The 16,260-nt window shown below is 42.2% G+C and overlaps 2 protein-coding genes across 3 annotated transcripts; both read right to left on the reverse strand.

Annotated features, from left to right (window-relative positions):
- Positions 1-891: 891 nt before the first annotated feature.
- LOC127300096 (probable staphylococcal-like nuclease CAN2) lies at positions 892-6,620 on the reverse strand. Of its 2 annotated transcripts, XM_051330171.2 has the most exons (11): positions 6,385-6,620; positions 6,000-6,055; positions 4,923-5,037; positions 4,525-4,635; positions 4,212-4,402; positions 3,839-3,895; positions 3,593-3,752; positions 3,402-3,470; positions 2,700-2,810; positions 1,678-1,773; positions 892-1,313 (listed from the first exon to the last, which is right to left on the reverse strand). In XM_051330171.2, exons 1-11 carry the CDS (start codon positions 6,523-6,525, stop codon positions 1,257-1,259), a joined length of 1,164 nt encoding a protein of 387 aa, XP_051186131.1. In that variant the 5' UTR covers positions 6,526-6,620; the 3' UTR covers positions 892-1,256. The 2 variants fall into 2 exon arrangements, with proteins under 2 accessions (XP_051186131.1, XP_051186132.1); XM_051330172.2 differs by lacking the exon at positions 4,525-4,635.
- A 717-nt stretch (positions 6,621-7,337) lies between these two features.
- Positions 7,338-10,601, reverse strand: LOC127300098 (putative pentatricopeptide repeat-containing protein At1g77010, mitochondrial). Its single transcript, XM_051330173.2, has 2 exons — positions 8,149-10,601; positions 7,338-7,904 (listed from the first exon to the last, which is right to left on the reverse strand). Exon 1 carries the CDS (start codon positions 10,519-10,521, stop codon positions 8,458-8,460), a length of 2,064 nt encoding a protein of 687 aa, XP_051186133.1. The 5' UTR covers positions 10,522-10,601; the 3' UTR covers positions 7,338-7,904; positions 8,149-8,457.
- Between the last annotated feature and the right edge of the window lie 5,659 nt (positions 10,602-16,260).

Here is a 16,260-nt window from a genome sequence, read left to right on the forward strand (position 1 = left end):
TCTTCAATATAGAACATACTTCTATTTGGGAAGGAACTATGGGAAACAACCCCTCATGTCTCGTGTCTTTACCTCGCTTACCTTGTTACTTGTTTCACCCGTGGTTCCTTGGCTTTGCATCATGTAGGCTATCATTTCCATCTTGCTCACATTTACTTTCTCACGGAAAGCTCTAAAATTAAAAAAAGACTAAAACTTTAAGTAGCTCCATTCACCTCCCCTTCCCCCTATAGTTGTTCCAACATACCTTTTAGAAGGCCTTGTCGTCGACGCGGTCACGGCGCCAGACAACACTCTTGCCCTGTGCGGGTTCATCGTGCCGCGTCCGTTAAAGAGACCCTGCTGCACCACACCACTGAGATCCGTCGCCGTCGACGCGGTAGATGCAACACCAATCCACCTTTTGCCTCCTCCAGCTAGCAGTCTAGCACTCAGCTAGCACCTGCTCCAAAAACAATGGCCCCACCATGGCTAGCTCGTGCATAAATAACACGACTTTCTTCATGGATATTACTGTATTATTCTAGTCTCGTGGATTACTGGATTATACGCATCATATGTAACAAGATCTTCCAGAATGAAACACCTACCTTCCAGAAGTGGAAGCAACTCTATGCATGAGCTAACCATGGTCAATACTTAGCTCTCTTCTCTTTTGACCTCTTTTCTACGGAGTACATAACTTTAATTGCAGTGGGGAATTTCCCTCTCGTTTCGCCTCAAAACAACAAAACTGTTTTACACTTACGAGGTATAGGTATGACGATCATCACCTTTCTCTTCTTATTTTACTTGAATGATAAAAGCACCCAGCCAATTTCATAGTCTGAACATTTGTGGATGCCATGTATGACAGAACAAGTGATGTCAATAGCTAAATACAAAGCAACGTAAAAACAACCATCATTCCTTAGATACCACAAGGCTCCAGGAGTCCAGGCCAGCTTATATCGAGAACCACAAGCCCAAGAGTCAGAAGACAGCAAGTTGCTGCGGTTACATATAATTTCACAAGTGAATTAATCATCACTATTTCGAGAAGTCTAGCCGTTCCGACACAACAGAGACAAACCTCGGCTCAATGTTCATCATCATCGCAGCAGCTAAGCTGTTGCATCCTAAGTACCAAATGAAGTCTACAAGCTAACAGAGACAAGCTAAAACAGGCACTCAAGCACACGCATCATGTGAAATACTACATAGCTAGATACGGTATCATAGGCTGGGTGGGCGCTGCTTCCCTAACTTGCAGAGCCTTATTGCTCCATAAATATGATCACCAATTCCATAAGGCCCAAGAGGATTGCCAATTTCTGCATAAATAAGATTATTTTGCATAATATGTCAGTTGGGCTTTTAAGAAGCTTTAATTGCCTTCACTAGCCATGTGTTCCCAAACAAGAGAATCCACCAAGTGATCAGTTGTGTTTGACTATCAGAGCAGACACTTCTACAGTGGTGTTGCCATCATGCAGCTAATTAAGAGTTTTATTTGGAAATATTTGACATAGTCGTTTCCATAAATTTTGGACATCTAGTTAACTCTTCCAGGTTAAACCTATCACAATCTAGCAATATCGAAAGGTAACCAACTGGAACACCAATTCCTGTATATCAATAGCTCTGACAGCAGAAAATGCCACTAGTGAAGAAAATCCTTTTAGAGAAAAGAATTACCAGCAGATTTCTTCGTGCAAGGAGTATGCCTCCCATAAATAATCTTTCCGCTACCGCAACGAAGCAAGCAATGACCTTGGCGAACAATGTTTCCCACTGAAGTTCAGTATTTGGTTAGTGCAGGTAAAGAATTTGCATACCAAAAGCATACAACATGATTAACAGAAATAAAAAGGACATAATAGATCTGCTTGTACTGATAACAGCTTGGAAAGAACACTGCCTTCTAAGAATGGAAAAAGGTATATTCCTCCTATTTACGGCTAAACCAGTTCGAAGGTAAACAGATCATATTTGTTTCTTTCCACAGTTTGTTGTGTACTTGTACAATCATATTGATGTAGACTCATGTTGTCTATATTTTACATGGTTGAAGGAGAGCTATTACACCTACCTGTTTTCATAATCTAACTATATGACATGCAAATTACACTGGCTCTCCAAATAACTTGTAACATTGGAAGCTTTACTTATAAAAGACATATTCCAACTTCTAGTAGGTCACTTATACTCTTCGAGATTCAGTTGCACTTGCATATCCCGTAATTTTTAATTAGGTTGACATTTCTTTCCATCGATGCTTTAACCCAGAGCCGAAGTATGTACTGTAACTCGTAAGAGTTTCAGATTTGTAGGTCACCTTTCAACGATGATGATTCATCTCCTGTTTGTTCTTTTCTTTCCCTCGAAGACCATTACAGTTAGAATTCACAAATAAAACCAATGGGCGTGTGGCCTAGCGACGGAAATGAGGATGCTCGTCCAACTGACTCGGGTTTGATTTAAGGGATGAAAATGGTGTGCTGTATTCAAAGTACACGCAGGCATGCGCACTCAGTGGTAAAGTGTGTGATGCTATGTGAAGGCTCTCATGCTTTCATAATATATCCTAGCATGTGTAGTGGATGTGTATTCGTGTGGTCGTGTGGTGGCATGAGTGGGAGCGAGCGCATAGTACTCTTAAGTAAAAAATTAGGAAGTAACACCCCATGGTGCCATAACAAACTACGATGAAAATAGACCTCAATGGTGCCGTGTCTTTCATTGCGCTCGTCTCTTCTCCAGTGCCACGGCTTCTCGGGGTTCCTTGACGCCCAAAGCCCTTTGCGTGCAGCTCTTGCCTTTCTCTCCCACTGCACAATGAGAGTGCACGTAAAAACTTTCAGCCAGCATAAACAAATAAGGAGGGACACCATATATTGATATGCACCTGGGAGTTACGATGGTATGATGTGCATTGGTCAAAGGATCGTATGCAAACACCAAACATATCAATCAGGAAGCATTCATCGTGCACACAAGAAAGCAACACATACGCAAGGAACCCACAGGATTGTCCCTTTTTCTGAGGCCACACAAGTCGTGTCCTCTTTTTCTTGTACACGTGATACTCAAAAGTCAAAACTATAAGGCCCAACGGCAACCTTGACATGGCAGGCTGTTCGAATCAGACTCAAATACAGCTTTGTGCCTTTCCATGTATGGAAAAATTCCTAAGGATGAAAATCCTACAAAATTCCTATGGCATTCCTTTGAATGAAACGAACCCTAAGACTAATTTCCAACAATAACGCATCCATTTTCAAGCTACAATTAAACTTATACATCGGATGTTAGGTGAGCATGACTCACGGAAGTTTGTTAGAGAATAGTATTTCAGGTTTATCGAAGAGTATTTCTTCCGCATATTGTACAAGTGCATTTATGTATAGTATATTGCTTACTGCAGAAAACTGTGGGCGTCTGTCATAATTCTTGAAATGCCAAGCGTGACCATTCCTCAGCATCTCCTCCTGAAGGAGTCAGACATACAAAATTACTCTCATCAGGGCAGAAGCAATCAAATTAAAACCTAAAAAACGTGTTTTCTACTGAATAACTACTCTCTCTTTTTACAAGAAACTTTATCTTTCACCTGGATGAACACAGTGTCGCAATAGATGTCGCCAACATAGCGCTCAAATTGGTCCTGCCCATACACATAAATCTTGGTGCTTTTCCCACCAATGAGCTTCACCAAAGCATTCTTTGATTCCTTCCCATATGGCATCTTAAGCTCCGGAGCATCTACCCCCCTTTAACTCATGAAAGATCGTGTAGTTAACGACATTACTCTAGTTATTTTTTTAATCTCAAGGTGCGGACTACATCAACAATATACCTCAATCTGATTCGATATTTCCTTGCAAGGATCTCATTGCCTGAACAGATTATTATCCTGCTCACGAAAATTATTAGTAAAGCATCCTCATTTTATTACAAATAATATATGATAAGATCAAATCAAGAACCTAATTAAATGTGATAATATCCCTACCCCACATTTAGTCACATTATAGCTGCTTCATATCGTTCTTATGTTGTTTGGAAGAGCATGCTGAGAGGTTTTCTACATATTGCACCATTCCTTTTTTTTCATCTTTTCAACTGGAACATGCTAAGCTAAAATATCGAACTTTTGACACTCCCTGTTGCATTTATCTGTGAACTTTGGTATTAAGGACTGTGAATATAGAAAGGTCTAGTTTTAATACTTGTATCCAGATTTTTCGAGTGTACTTCGAAGGGTATCAGCACTCCAGTAATCCCTACGGATACGTGCTTTAGTCCTTGCAGTCAACATCTCATACACTTCTTGCGGCACATTCGCCAACTCCCTGGGATCATCCCTTATGGCAATATAAGCAGTAAAGCCATCACCATCTCCAATGCAGTTCACATTAACCTGAAAACCATAGTGATTGTGAGAATCAGCATTTATCCATGTTAGTAGCCTAGTATAAAGCACTGTTCATATTTTGATGTCAGCGTAAGCATATTTCTTCGGAATAGCTTATCACATCTAACCGGCAAAGTGTTCAGCACAAACTGTACGCCCGCTGGTAGTGATGTCAAGAGGTGGTTTGAGGATGCTGCAGGGAGTGATGAGGTCGGGAAGTTGTAGAACTCAAAAATACCCTGAGGAAATAACATTGTTTATGGATGAAGTGAGTTGGACATATATAGTCACTTTGGAACAACAACAGTATGATGAAACTGCAGTGAATTTCTTGGTTTTATCATATTGGACTATACAAAACTGATAGTAGTGTGAAAATTTATTTCTTTTAACAAAGTTTGCAAGCTTGTAGTTGCATCTGCCACACTTCAAACATAAAAATATAACAATTGATGCTTGTATTATTCCTTTAGCTTTAAACACTCCCACTAAACTATTTTCAAAAAATCAAAAAGAATCAATTTACCTCCAAATCAACTCTTGGGATCCAGTTTAGAGCTGTTGCAACTAGCTGGGCAGCCTCTGCAGGTGTTCTTGGTGAGGGTGCCGTAGTCCTATATGCCTCTGACATATACTTGTACCTGCTCTCGTGCGAATTAAAAGACCAAAGCATTATATCCAAAAAAAAATCAGTCGAAATTCATGTCTTAATAGTATCATATAGCAATTGTAGGTCAGTAGGATCAGCCAATTACTATCTCTCTTGCTTATTCCCACTTGTTCCACCTTCCACATACATTTGCTTGTGGTTAACTGGAAATTTCTAACAGTGTTTTCAGTACCAGGTGTAAAAGTTAAACATACTAAAATCTTGGAAAGGCGAGAGATTTGTATTTATGTGCTTTTTAAAATCCTCCTAGAATAATCCTCACAAAATAAATCCTCCTAAATAATTAACAATAAGATAATACATGCAAATTCTGTGCGCGTCCTCCACTGATTTAATCATCGTTGATTTGGAATTCAGCCTCAATCTTCTTAACAATGCCACATCGGTACACCGAAAGATAATCAAACCATTAACAATCACTGCAAATCGCCAAGTAATCCTACATCTTTTTGCCTATACTGCTCCCGATCATTGTTTCTTGTTCCTTTTGTCTCTATCAAGAAAGTTCGTAATTTTCAGTTTCTTGATACCAAAGAGTCTTAACAAATAGACCTTACTACGACATCAATTCACTTGCAAAATTGTCCTGCTCTTGTTTTACCATTTAAATGCACGGCTGGTTCTATGTTTTGGCAAGTATTGAATACTTTATCATATGAAGAGTAAGAAAAAAATATTTGGATGAGGGTGTCCTACAAAGAAACTTAGTCATCCAGCAATCGTCCAACTTATTAATCTAAGCCAGTGCTGGAATTTATTGTTTTGTAGTAGTAATTATATGCCTTAATTCCCCTCAAAACAAATATATGCCTTAATTCTACTCAACTTAGAGGAATCAAACAAACAGTGATATCAACAGTTACACAACATGTACTAATTTTATTTATTTTCAAAAAGAAATTAACTGTACAAGCCTTTTGGGAAACTCCCTACCATGTAATCTGTTCTTGCTTGGACGATGTAACGTGCTGTCCGAGCCCTTCAGGGACCTGATAGTATGAAGAATAAATTTCCGTTGATTTCTTTCAGATAATAGATACGGAGTAGAAGAGAATACTCCCCCAGCCTCAAAAAGATCAAAGAACAGAAAAATGAAAGCATTATCAAAATAGGTCATAGGTTTGAAACTTGTACAATGCCAAAAGAACGAAATCACGCACATGTATCGGGGACAAAATTAAACTGAAAACATATATAATTTCTCACCCCCCCCCCCCCCCAAATTTGTAACACACATATTGCACACCATACGAAGTTTCTCTTACGCAGTGAATAATCTTATAACCTAGATGATTTGGGATACGGTGGAAGATTTTACCACGGATGAGGATTCAAAGCTGCGGAGGTCGCGCGTCAGGGCGGCAATGGCGGATGTGGCCGGCTTGAGACCATGGGGATCTACATGTTCTTGCGGCTTCTGCTGCTGCTGCTGCTTCTGGGACCTCAGGATATTCCCCATCCCGCCTCCTTTTCCTCCTCCTCCTCCTCTCCTCTTCTGCTGCTATGTGCTGCTTCTCTTTGCTCCGCTAGACTAGACAGCTGAAGTGGAGTGATGGGCTCACTGCTCACGGCAGTAAAGTGAGTGGCGGGGGCCACGTAGTAGACTCGAGTCTTTGGATGCTTGTAGCTAGACAACCCTGCTACAAGCAAAATCAATTAAACTCACTAAATCGAACTAAAAAAAATCAATATTGTGTAAATGTGTGAACCATGATTTTTTTTTTTTTGTGAACCATGATTTGAATCATGCTGTGTGAACTCATATTACTCTACTACATTTTAGCTGTTGTTATGTGTTCTACTTTCTTTTTGTTTGTCGCAGTGTTTTTTTTTTTTGCGAACCTTGCGCCATCTTGAGGATCCAGAGAAAAATGGAGTTGATGTGGTGAACTTGACGTTCATAAAATATTTCTTTGTAAATTTTGAATTGCAAACCAGTACGGATTATGTCTCAATTTTGTTGCTGTTTCTATATGGTATGAGTTATGAGTTATGAATCAGCAAGAGCTACAGTCGCTGTGGCTGGAAGCATGGCCAGTATGTCTACTGTGCAGTTAATTAACTGACTTGAGTTTTCCAAGTCAAAAATAATAATATGCATTTGTCGCTAGCCACAGTTATTGTTTAATCATCTGAATAGAACTCTGTGTCAAGGATATTTTTTGACAATATGAATGGCAAACAAAATGTTTAAGCCATGGGGAACTAGCTGAGCACATTTCGAGACCGGAAAACCCTTTTCTTGTCAATGAAAATGTACGCGTAGTGAAATTGTCAAAAATGGAATGAGAAAAGGTTCACACCTTACTGCTTTTCACTACATATCATCCAAAATTTAAATGATACCATTCTTTGATTCATTCCAGTAATTTCTACTTCAAAACTGGAAACATGAACCCTTTTTACAATAAGCAAAAAACCTCACCCCACCCCCCACAATCTAGTACGAGTAATAGATGAAGTTTAACCTCCTCCTCCTTGGATTTTCAAATTGGCGTCGGAGATTTCTGCATATAGAACCTTGGGATCCTTCAGAGGACTTGCCTGACACAAGCTGCTATCCTTCTGGAGCTCTGCACTCAGTACGCGCAATGCGGTTCTTTGATGCCCCAGTGAAGCAAGCTGGCCTTCCCAGAAGAAGATGGAGTACCATATCCACTTATCAGTGATAGCCAAAAGTTCCAGAAAAAAAAAAAGACTAACAGGGGAGGAGCCTCGTGGCATTTCACTAAAAAGAATGGTCCAACACCACCGAAATTGCCAGCAAGGGGACTGAAACTCGGATGGGTGGGAAGGCAGCAGGCACTCCCAACCACTCGGCGTGAAGACATGTTACTCCTATATGATAAAATGACATGTTAGAGAACTGGCAACTTTTTTACACCAAAACTGACAGTAGTTCATCAGAGATGGAAGGTGTTGCCCAATAGCATTCCAGGACCAGTAAAGTCGATTGGATATAAAAGGTAATTCACAATCTAGTGATTCCAACCAGTAGCCAAGTGGAATGTCATCCAGCCTATCTATAGTACTGACAGCAGAAAAATGGCATTAATGAGGAAAAACGTTTAGAAAGAATTACCTGTACATTTCTTACTGCTAGGAGTGCCAAAACCTGGTGTCTCCAAATCTTTCTGTTCCGAATAGTGAAAAAAGCAAACTCGGCGCAGTATCTTCCCCACCGGAGTTTATTCATGGTCAGTAAAAAGGCAATTTGATAGACAAAGCCAACATTCCTCTGTGTGCATTCTTTATATTTTTCCAGCGGCAATTTCTTTCCTCATCTGTTTACATGGATGTTTTGCGGTCGAAAAACAACTTCTCCCAGACAAAAGCGAAAATAATATGCTCCTATAAATTTTCAACACAGCAGCTCATAGTAATGTAATTCCTAACTGTCAATCCAACTGTAACCAGGTTTCTTCGCGATTCTTCTCTCACGCATTAAACCCCTCATTTCTTCTGATTTGACCCAATCCCCTTGAGCAGCAAGCACACTGGACAGCTGCACATACAGACTGGAATGTGGTGACTCTGATTTCCCCATCTCCGTCAGCCTCTTTGCCATCTTATGAGTTAGAGCCTCATTGCCCTGAGCTTTGCATCCACTAACAATTGTAGTCCAACTTATTGGATCAGCTTTAAAGGGCATATTCTCTATGAACTCAACTGCTTCATCTAACCGACCTGCACGGACTAACAGGTCAGTCACACATGCATAATGCTCAGCTGATGGAGACACGCAGAAATCTTCCTGCATTTGCTTAAACCATGTCAGTCCTTCTTCCACAAGTCCAGAATGGCAGCACGCAGAAAGGACACCAACAAATGTCCGTTCGGTTGGTCTTATACCCCTAACTTTCATCAACTCCAAGAGTTCCAGTGCCTTATGTCCATGCCCATTGGAAGCATAACCAATTAGCATTGAGTTCCAGAGGACTTCATCAGACTTGTCTAATCCATCGAAAACCTTGCACCCACTGGCCAAGTTGCCACATTTGCAGTACAGATCAATGAGTGAAGCGGCTACAACATTGTCACACTGCAAGCCACGAACGGTGGCAAGAGAAAAGATCTGCTCCCCAAAACTTATGGAGCAAATGTTACTTGATGCACTCAGAGCACTTGCTATAGCAACCTTGTCAAGTCTCACACCAAGGCGATGCATCTCACAAAACAGCTCCATGGCATCGATTGCATGCCCATTCTGGCTCAACCCGACAACCATAGAATTCCATGATATGACACTCTTGCTAGTAATCCTGTAAAAAACTCTTTTCGCCTCTTCTATCCGCCCGCAGTTTGAGTATACGGTGATCATTGAATTGAGCACAACGGTGTCATGAAACCTAAGCTCACTGAAAGCTCGGCAGGCATCCTCCCAGAGGCTGCATTTTGAGTAGAAGTCAATAAGAGCACTTGCTGCTATCATGTCATTCACAGTCCCACTCTTGAGACCACACCCATGTATCTGAATCCCAGGCTTGAGCATGCCCGAAAAAGCACAGACATTCAGAACGCTGGCAAAAGTTGAAGAATCGGGCAACACATCTGACAGCATCATCCTTACAAAAAGAGCAAAAGCATCATCTCCAAGGCAGGCAAATGCACAGCCACTGATGACAGAATTCCACAACAGAATGTTGAGGTTCTCCACCCTGTAAAAAATACGTAACGCCTCGTCTAACTGTCCACGTGAAGCATAGCCATAGACCAGGGCAGAAACTGAGAACTCATCAATCTGCGCTAAACCATCAAAGACACGGCGAGCAGAGTCCAGATCGCCACACTTGCAGTACATGTCAACCAATGTGCAAGTCAACACTGAATCCAGTTCGACCTTGGCAACCACCATCCGACCATGTGCTTGTCTCCCAAAATCGTACTTCATCCGGTCAGCGCAAGCACCGACAATAGTGGCAAGCACAAATGGATCGTTGCACGGTGAGGCTGCTGCCGTGCCGCATTGCAAACCAATCGCTCTGACCAAAGCAAATGCCTCGTCCATGCGCCCGCTCCGGACATACCTATGCAACACGGCGTTGCAAGCCACGGCGTCCTTGACGGGCATCTCTTCCAGCAGGGCACGGGCCGTGTCGAGGTCGCCGGCGGAGACCATGCCGGTGATCACCGTGTTCCACGAGAAGTTGTTCCTTTCGGGCATGGAGCGAAAGAGCATGAGCGCCGCATGGTGGTCCCGGGAGTTGAGGTGGGCGGTGACGAGGGAGTTGTAGGAGAAGCAGTTCCTGCCTGGCATTTCGTCGAACAGGCGCCGTGCGTCGCGGCGGTGGGCAGGGGAGCATCGCGCGTACATGAGGAGGACCGAGTTGGATGGCGGGAGGGAGGACGGGACGTGGCCCGACTTGAGGAGGGCCTGGTGCAGCTGCTGGCCGGTTACGGCGCTGCAGGAGCGGAGGAGCTGGATGTAGCCGCGGACGTCGACGGCGACGGCCATGAGGCTCTGTCGTGGGGCATGGAGGTTCAGCTAAACCCCAAAAAAAGTCGAACTTTGGACTGCTGAATGGCGGGCCTAAGTTGGGTCATGGTCCCGTGGACTCTACTGGTGCCCCACCAGCTCAGTTTTGGCTTGGCCCGCATTGCCAAGTTGCCTTTTTTCAGCTCTCTCTCGAAAACAAGTTGTCCCTTTTGGGCAAGTGCATGTTGCCTTGGTTTGCTATGCTCTGTATATTAGTTAGCACTTCTTTTACGAAAATTTCACCAATCTATTAATAATTATTAATAGTAGTATAAATAACTTGACATAAAATAAAATTACAAATAGTTGCTAAGCACATCTTCGATACACCATAAATTCAAATCGGTTTCCCTACTCATTCAGTCATATACCATCCGATTTGTATTGTGATTCATATATTTGAGTTATAAATTAGGTTGCAAGTAAGATTGATTTTTCAGTCGCAAGTGAGGTTGCAACTATAAAAAACTATCTTCAATCCATTAAATTTGCTTTGTGATTCATGCAAATGGTGAGTTGCGACTTCGGTTGCAACTGAGATTTGATGATGTCATGTGACTAAGAACGAAGTTCGTTCGCAATCAAATAGGCACACCCAATTCAAATATCATAATAATAAAACTTTTCTCATATTTTTTTTCAAGTTTATTTATTTTTTCTTCTCGATGTAATGTTGTGTTTTCTTCCCTCATCTCAATATATGTTTGTTTGGAGAGGGGATGTAAATTTTATACTCTCTTCATCCATAAATAAGTGTATGTTTAGACATACACGTCCTCCGTTTAAAAAAAAGATTTCTATTTCCGTGCCCTCGGGTCCTTAGTTGTACTCATTTTTCTCCAGCTTCTTAGTTTTTCCTCAGTTTTCCCCAATCACTTGTCTGAAACCCGCGGAAGGAGCTCGAACGGAGGATTCCCGTTTAGTTGACGTTGGTTGGTGCTGGAAAGTGGGGCCGTTGTTGGTGCCCCGCAGTGGACACGTCTCCACTTATCCAGAACATCGTGGGACCCACAACTTGTCCACGTTAGCGCGCCGGACCCACAGCTTACCCAGGTGACCGTTGCAAAATGGGAGCCCGAGCCAGCCCCGCGCCCGTGCCCGTGCCATTGCTTCCCCTTTCTTTCCCTGCGCCCCATTGTTCTTCTTCTCCGCCAGCGGCAGCCCTTCTCCGGCAGGCGGTTGATGTCTAGTTTCTCTTCGACCTCCGGTTCTTCATGGCCGCAGTATGGATCCGTGCCTTTAACAAGATGCCCTGACTGCCCACGACAGGAGCCTCTGAAGCGGTCGATCTGTAAGACGGACGACAACGGCAACCGTGGACGTGAGTTCCTTGCATGCGAGAGCTTTCCATATAGAGAGGGGGATAAGGTTAGATCTCGATCCAATTTCTCTGTTTTCTCTCGATTTTCTTGTTATTTCCTCGAATTTGGGATTTAGGGTTCACGTTGTTCTTTTTAGATCCTGAAGAAATGCAGGCATTTCGAGTGGATCGATGTGTATGTTCAGAGACTTCAATTGTAAGAATCAATTGGCGCTATTGGGGAGCGCAATTTGGGAGGGGGACTTGTTGTAGAGAATGCGGCAGAAAGAGGAGCCGTTCCGATTATGCCTAATGCTCCCAATGCAGGACTGGTGGAAGTGAAGTGAGAACTGAAGAAAATGAACAAGCAGTTAAGGCAGCTGATCGAGTTGAAGAAGCAAGCTAATCTGATGGCTGGTTGTTTTTTCTGTTGTATAATTGCGATCGGCACCAGGCGCTAGAAGTTGTTACAAGGGATACCTTGTTACAAATCCATTATTCAGTTACATGTACTTGTAGTTGTTTTCATAGTTAGTGTGTGCATTCACCGAAATTACCAACTATATTGGAATGCTAAAGAAAGTTGATATTTGTTAGAGGGGTGACAAATAATCCATTCACCGAAATCCCCCAAATATGCCAAAACTATATCCCCTAAAAGAAAAGGAAAGCTAAAGATAGTTGATAATTGTTAGAGGGGTGACAATAATGCATTCACTGAAATCCGCAAATATGTATGCCTCATGTTTATACCAAAATTATATCACTTTTGGTCCGTTTCAAATTACCAAAACTATATCCCAAACTATATCCCCTAAAAGAAAAGGAAAGCTAAAGATAGTTGATAGTTGTTAGAGGGGTGACAATAATGCATTCACCGAAATCCGCAAATATGTATGCCTCGTGTTTATACCAAAATTATACCACTTTTGGGCCGTTTCAAATTACCAAAACTATATTCCCTAAAAGAAAAGGAAAGCTAAAGATAGTTGATAATTGTTAGAGTGGTGACAATAATGCATTCACCGAAATCCGCAAATATGTATGCCTCATGTTTATACCAAAATTATACCACGTTTGGGCCGTTTCAAATTACCAAAGCTATATCCCAAACTATATTTCCTAAAAGAAAAGGAAAGCTAAAGATAGTTCATAATTGTTAGAGGGGTGACAATAATGCATTCACTGAAATCCGCAAATATGTATGCCTCATGTTTATACTAAAATTATACCAATTTTGGGCCGTTTAAAATTACCAAAACAATATCCCAAACTATATTCCCTAAAAGAAAATGAAAGATAAAGATAGTTGATAATTGTTAGAGGGGTGAAAAATAATGCATTCACTGAAATCCGCAAACTATATTACGTGGTAAACTCGTTATTGCACATAAATAGAGGGGTGGCACTCTCCACCGACAGAGAGAGAGAGGAGTGGCCACGAAGAGAGAGAGAGGGGTGGCCACGAAGAGACGGAGAGGGGTATACTGCCCGTTAGATCAGTTGATCAACGGTTCTTGGAGTCGATCCGTGTGACAACGGCTCAACCAATCAGGATAAGTTTGGGCTTCTGAGAGCATTTGTGACAGAACTTGAGGGCAAAACTGAGTAGTACTAAGAATCCAAGGGCACATAAATAGTAAATATACTAAGAGATTCAAACAAAAGAATTACAAAATGAAAAATGCGTGTTTTGTACAATATAATTCATATTGGGCTACATGAAATTATTTGCAATTCAAATATACATGAGTGTGACAATTATGGCATCATTTAGACAAACTATGTTTTTGGGGAAGATGTTTTGCAAAGGGGTTTGAGTGGAAAACCATGCATCTTCATAGCTACACTAGTGATTCTGAGAAGTGGCAATTTGTGGTAAAACTTGATTTATATATGCTTGTTAAGTTTTTCTAGGTGGCAGGTTGCGTAGGAAGACTTCATGAGTAAGTGCCACTATGTTTTTATTTTTTTGGATTTTTTTCGTGCATGAAATGACACAATTAGATATGTTAATCTCATTTGTTGACTCTCTGTTAACCAGCTACTTGAGGGTAAAACTGAGTATACTGCACTTGCCAGTCTAAGTACTCGAGGGGAAAACTGAGTACAGATAAAATTTCTGTATAAGGCCCGAGGTTATAACTGAGTACACCAAACGTCTCAGGGTTAGACTCGTGTCGCGGTGCACGCTGCAGCCGTGCATAGCGGACGCGTGTTGCGGTACACGCCACCTTCGTATTTATAGATCCCTTTTTATCTCCCTTGACGCACGTTCTCACTGCAACCGCCTATCCTATCCCATCATCTTCTCCACAACCGAAGAAAAAACCCCGAAGAAAACCGCCGGCGATGGAGAAGAATGAGATGCCCATTGTCGGCGCATCAGCCGCCGGCGCATCGGTCGCTGCCCCCGTCCAGGCCCCTGTTGCTGCTTCCAACGTAGCAGTCGGCGCATCAGCCACCGGCGCATTGGCCGCCGCCACCGTCCAGGCCCCCGTCGCTTGGAACCCGTACGAACCAGTGCCGTACGTCGCGCTGGAGAACCCCTACGACACCAGCATCGTCGACGACGAGCCGGAGGTAACCCTTTGCTCCCTTGTTCTTATCCCATTTTCAATCCTTTTGTGTTAGATCTAGCATTATTAGGGTTCGTCTGTTCCTAGTTCAATCCATTTGTGTTAGATCTGTTGTTATTAGGGTTCGTCTGTTCCTAGTTCAATCCTTTTGTGTTAGATCTTGCATTATTAGTGTTTGTGATTTGCTTTTATTTAAGATTTGTGCCGATAATGATGAGTATTTGCGCACAAATTGATTCAGGATTTGGTCAGTAAACAATTGGTGTGTACAAATTTGTTGTGCATGATCTTTGGTTTACTCACTCAAATCCTAGATATAAGTGTGTCCAATGTAACTGAGGCTACCTCTTTTTTTTGAGCTCATATTATCATGCCTGATCTTTGTTCACTCTCTGTTCCATCATCGTTGCAACTGACTCCGTGTTTTTTGCACGATCTTTGGTGCTACGTGACAGGTGCAGAGCAGCGACGTCGACAGCGACGACGAGTCCTTCCACACCAAGACTCGTCACGTCCTCAGGAGGCTGCAGTCCGGCCATTACGATGGCCCCTTTGTTCGAGGCATTTACAAGTGCCCCTTCTGCAACAGGAAGCTCCACGCCACCGACTTCAACTGCCTGGTGAACCATGTTGAATCCATTGGCAGATGCGGCGCTAGAGTTGGAACGACCGTGAACGTGCATGCGTTCATGGCCAAACACAAAGCACTTGGGATTCACCTGCGCAACCTCCAAGCGAGTCACAGGCGCTACCTGGAGGCGTTTAACGTGCCTACTGCACTCTATGTATGTGACTACTCTATCTGTAGAGCAGCTTAAATTCATGTAAAATGTAGCTTATGTTGTATCTATCGGTACTACTGTTGGATCTGTCGTGAATATATCGGTACTACTGTATACAGCTTATCCTATATTTTCTCTGGATTTGTGCCCTAGATTTCCTACCTGATTGGGTAAAAACGAAGGCATAAAAAAATGAATGGCGTTAAAAAACAGAAGGAGAAGTTGTTCTAGATTTGCTACCAATTTGGGCTATCAAATATGAATGAGATCGAGCGAGAGAGAGGAAAAAGGTACATTGAAAACTGCTAATCTGGGCGACAGAGACATAAACCACTCATGCCCACATCCCGGACGCACACGGCTCCACACGCTACGGCCCCACACGCTACGGCCACACAAAACACGGTCTCGTCCTGTCCCACGCGATCCCTTCCTACCAGCCCCACACGACGCGGCCCCACAAATGACACGACCCCACTCGTCAACACATAACGGTCAACTTAACGAATTCCTTCCGTCCGAGCTCCTTCAGCGGGTTTCAGACAAGGACTTGGGGAAAACTGAGAAAAAACTAAGGAGCTGGGGAAAACTGAGCACAACTAAGGACCCGAGGGCACGAAAATAGAAATCCCTTAAAAAAGGCTCCTTGCATTTTTCTAGATTCGTATGCATCTATACTTAAATTGTGTCGGTATACATCCAGGTCTAGACAAATTAAGCATCTTTTTTAGGAATAGAGGAAAGTTAAAATTTATAACTTTGGCCAACTTCGTGGGAAAAAAGTAATGGAATTTATGACACTAAATTGATATTGCTAGATTTATCTTAACATGTAGTTCAATAATATAATAATTTAATGTCATGTATATTGCTATTTTTGTATAAAAATTTGTCAAATTTAAAAATGTTTGACTTCCAAAAAAGAAAACGTACACTTCTTCGCGGACGGGGGAGTATATGGCAAGTTTTATAACTCTCTTAAGGTTAGTCATAGTGTAGAGTACTAACATGGTACTAATCAACTAATGTATGTTACAACCTTCATATTTGATAAATA

This window comes from Lolium perenne, chromosome 5 (genome assembly GCF_019359855.2).
Source record: "Lolium perenne isolate Kyuss_39 chromosome 5, Kyuss_2.0, whole genome shotgun sequence".
Taxonomy (NCBI): domain Eukaryota; kingdom Viridiplantae; phylum Streptophyta; class Magnoliopsida; order Poales; family Poaceae; genus Lolium; species Lolium perenne.

What these genes read in the sequence shown, in the direction of transcription:
- LOC127300096 (XM_051330171.2), bottom strand. Translation starts at nt 6,525, where the DNA reads ATGGGGAATATCCTGAGGTCCCAGAAGCAGCAGCAGCAGCAGAAGCCG. An exon ending in GCGACACTGTGTTCATCCAG is followed by an intron (nt 3,471 to 3,592) that starts GTGAAAGATAAA and finishes TGACTCCTTCAG; the next exon opens with GAGGAGATGCTGAGGAATGG. An exon ending in GACGCCCACAGTTTTCTGCA is followed by an intron (nt 2,811 to 3,401) that starts GTAAGCAATATA and finishes CTCATTGTGCAG; the next exon opens with TGGGAGAGAAAGGCAAGAGC.
- LOC127300098 (XM_051330173.2), bottom strand. Translation starts at nt 10,521, where the DNA reads ATGGCCGTCGCCGTCGACGTCCGCGGCTACATCCAGCTCCTCCGCTCC.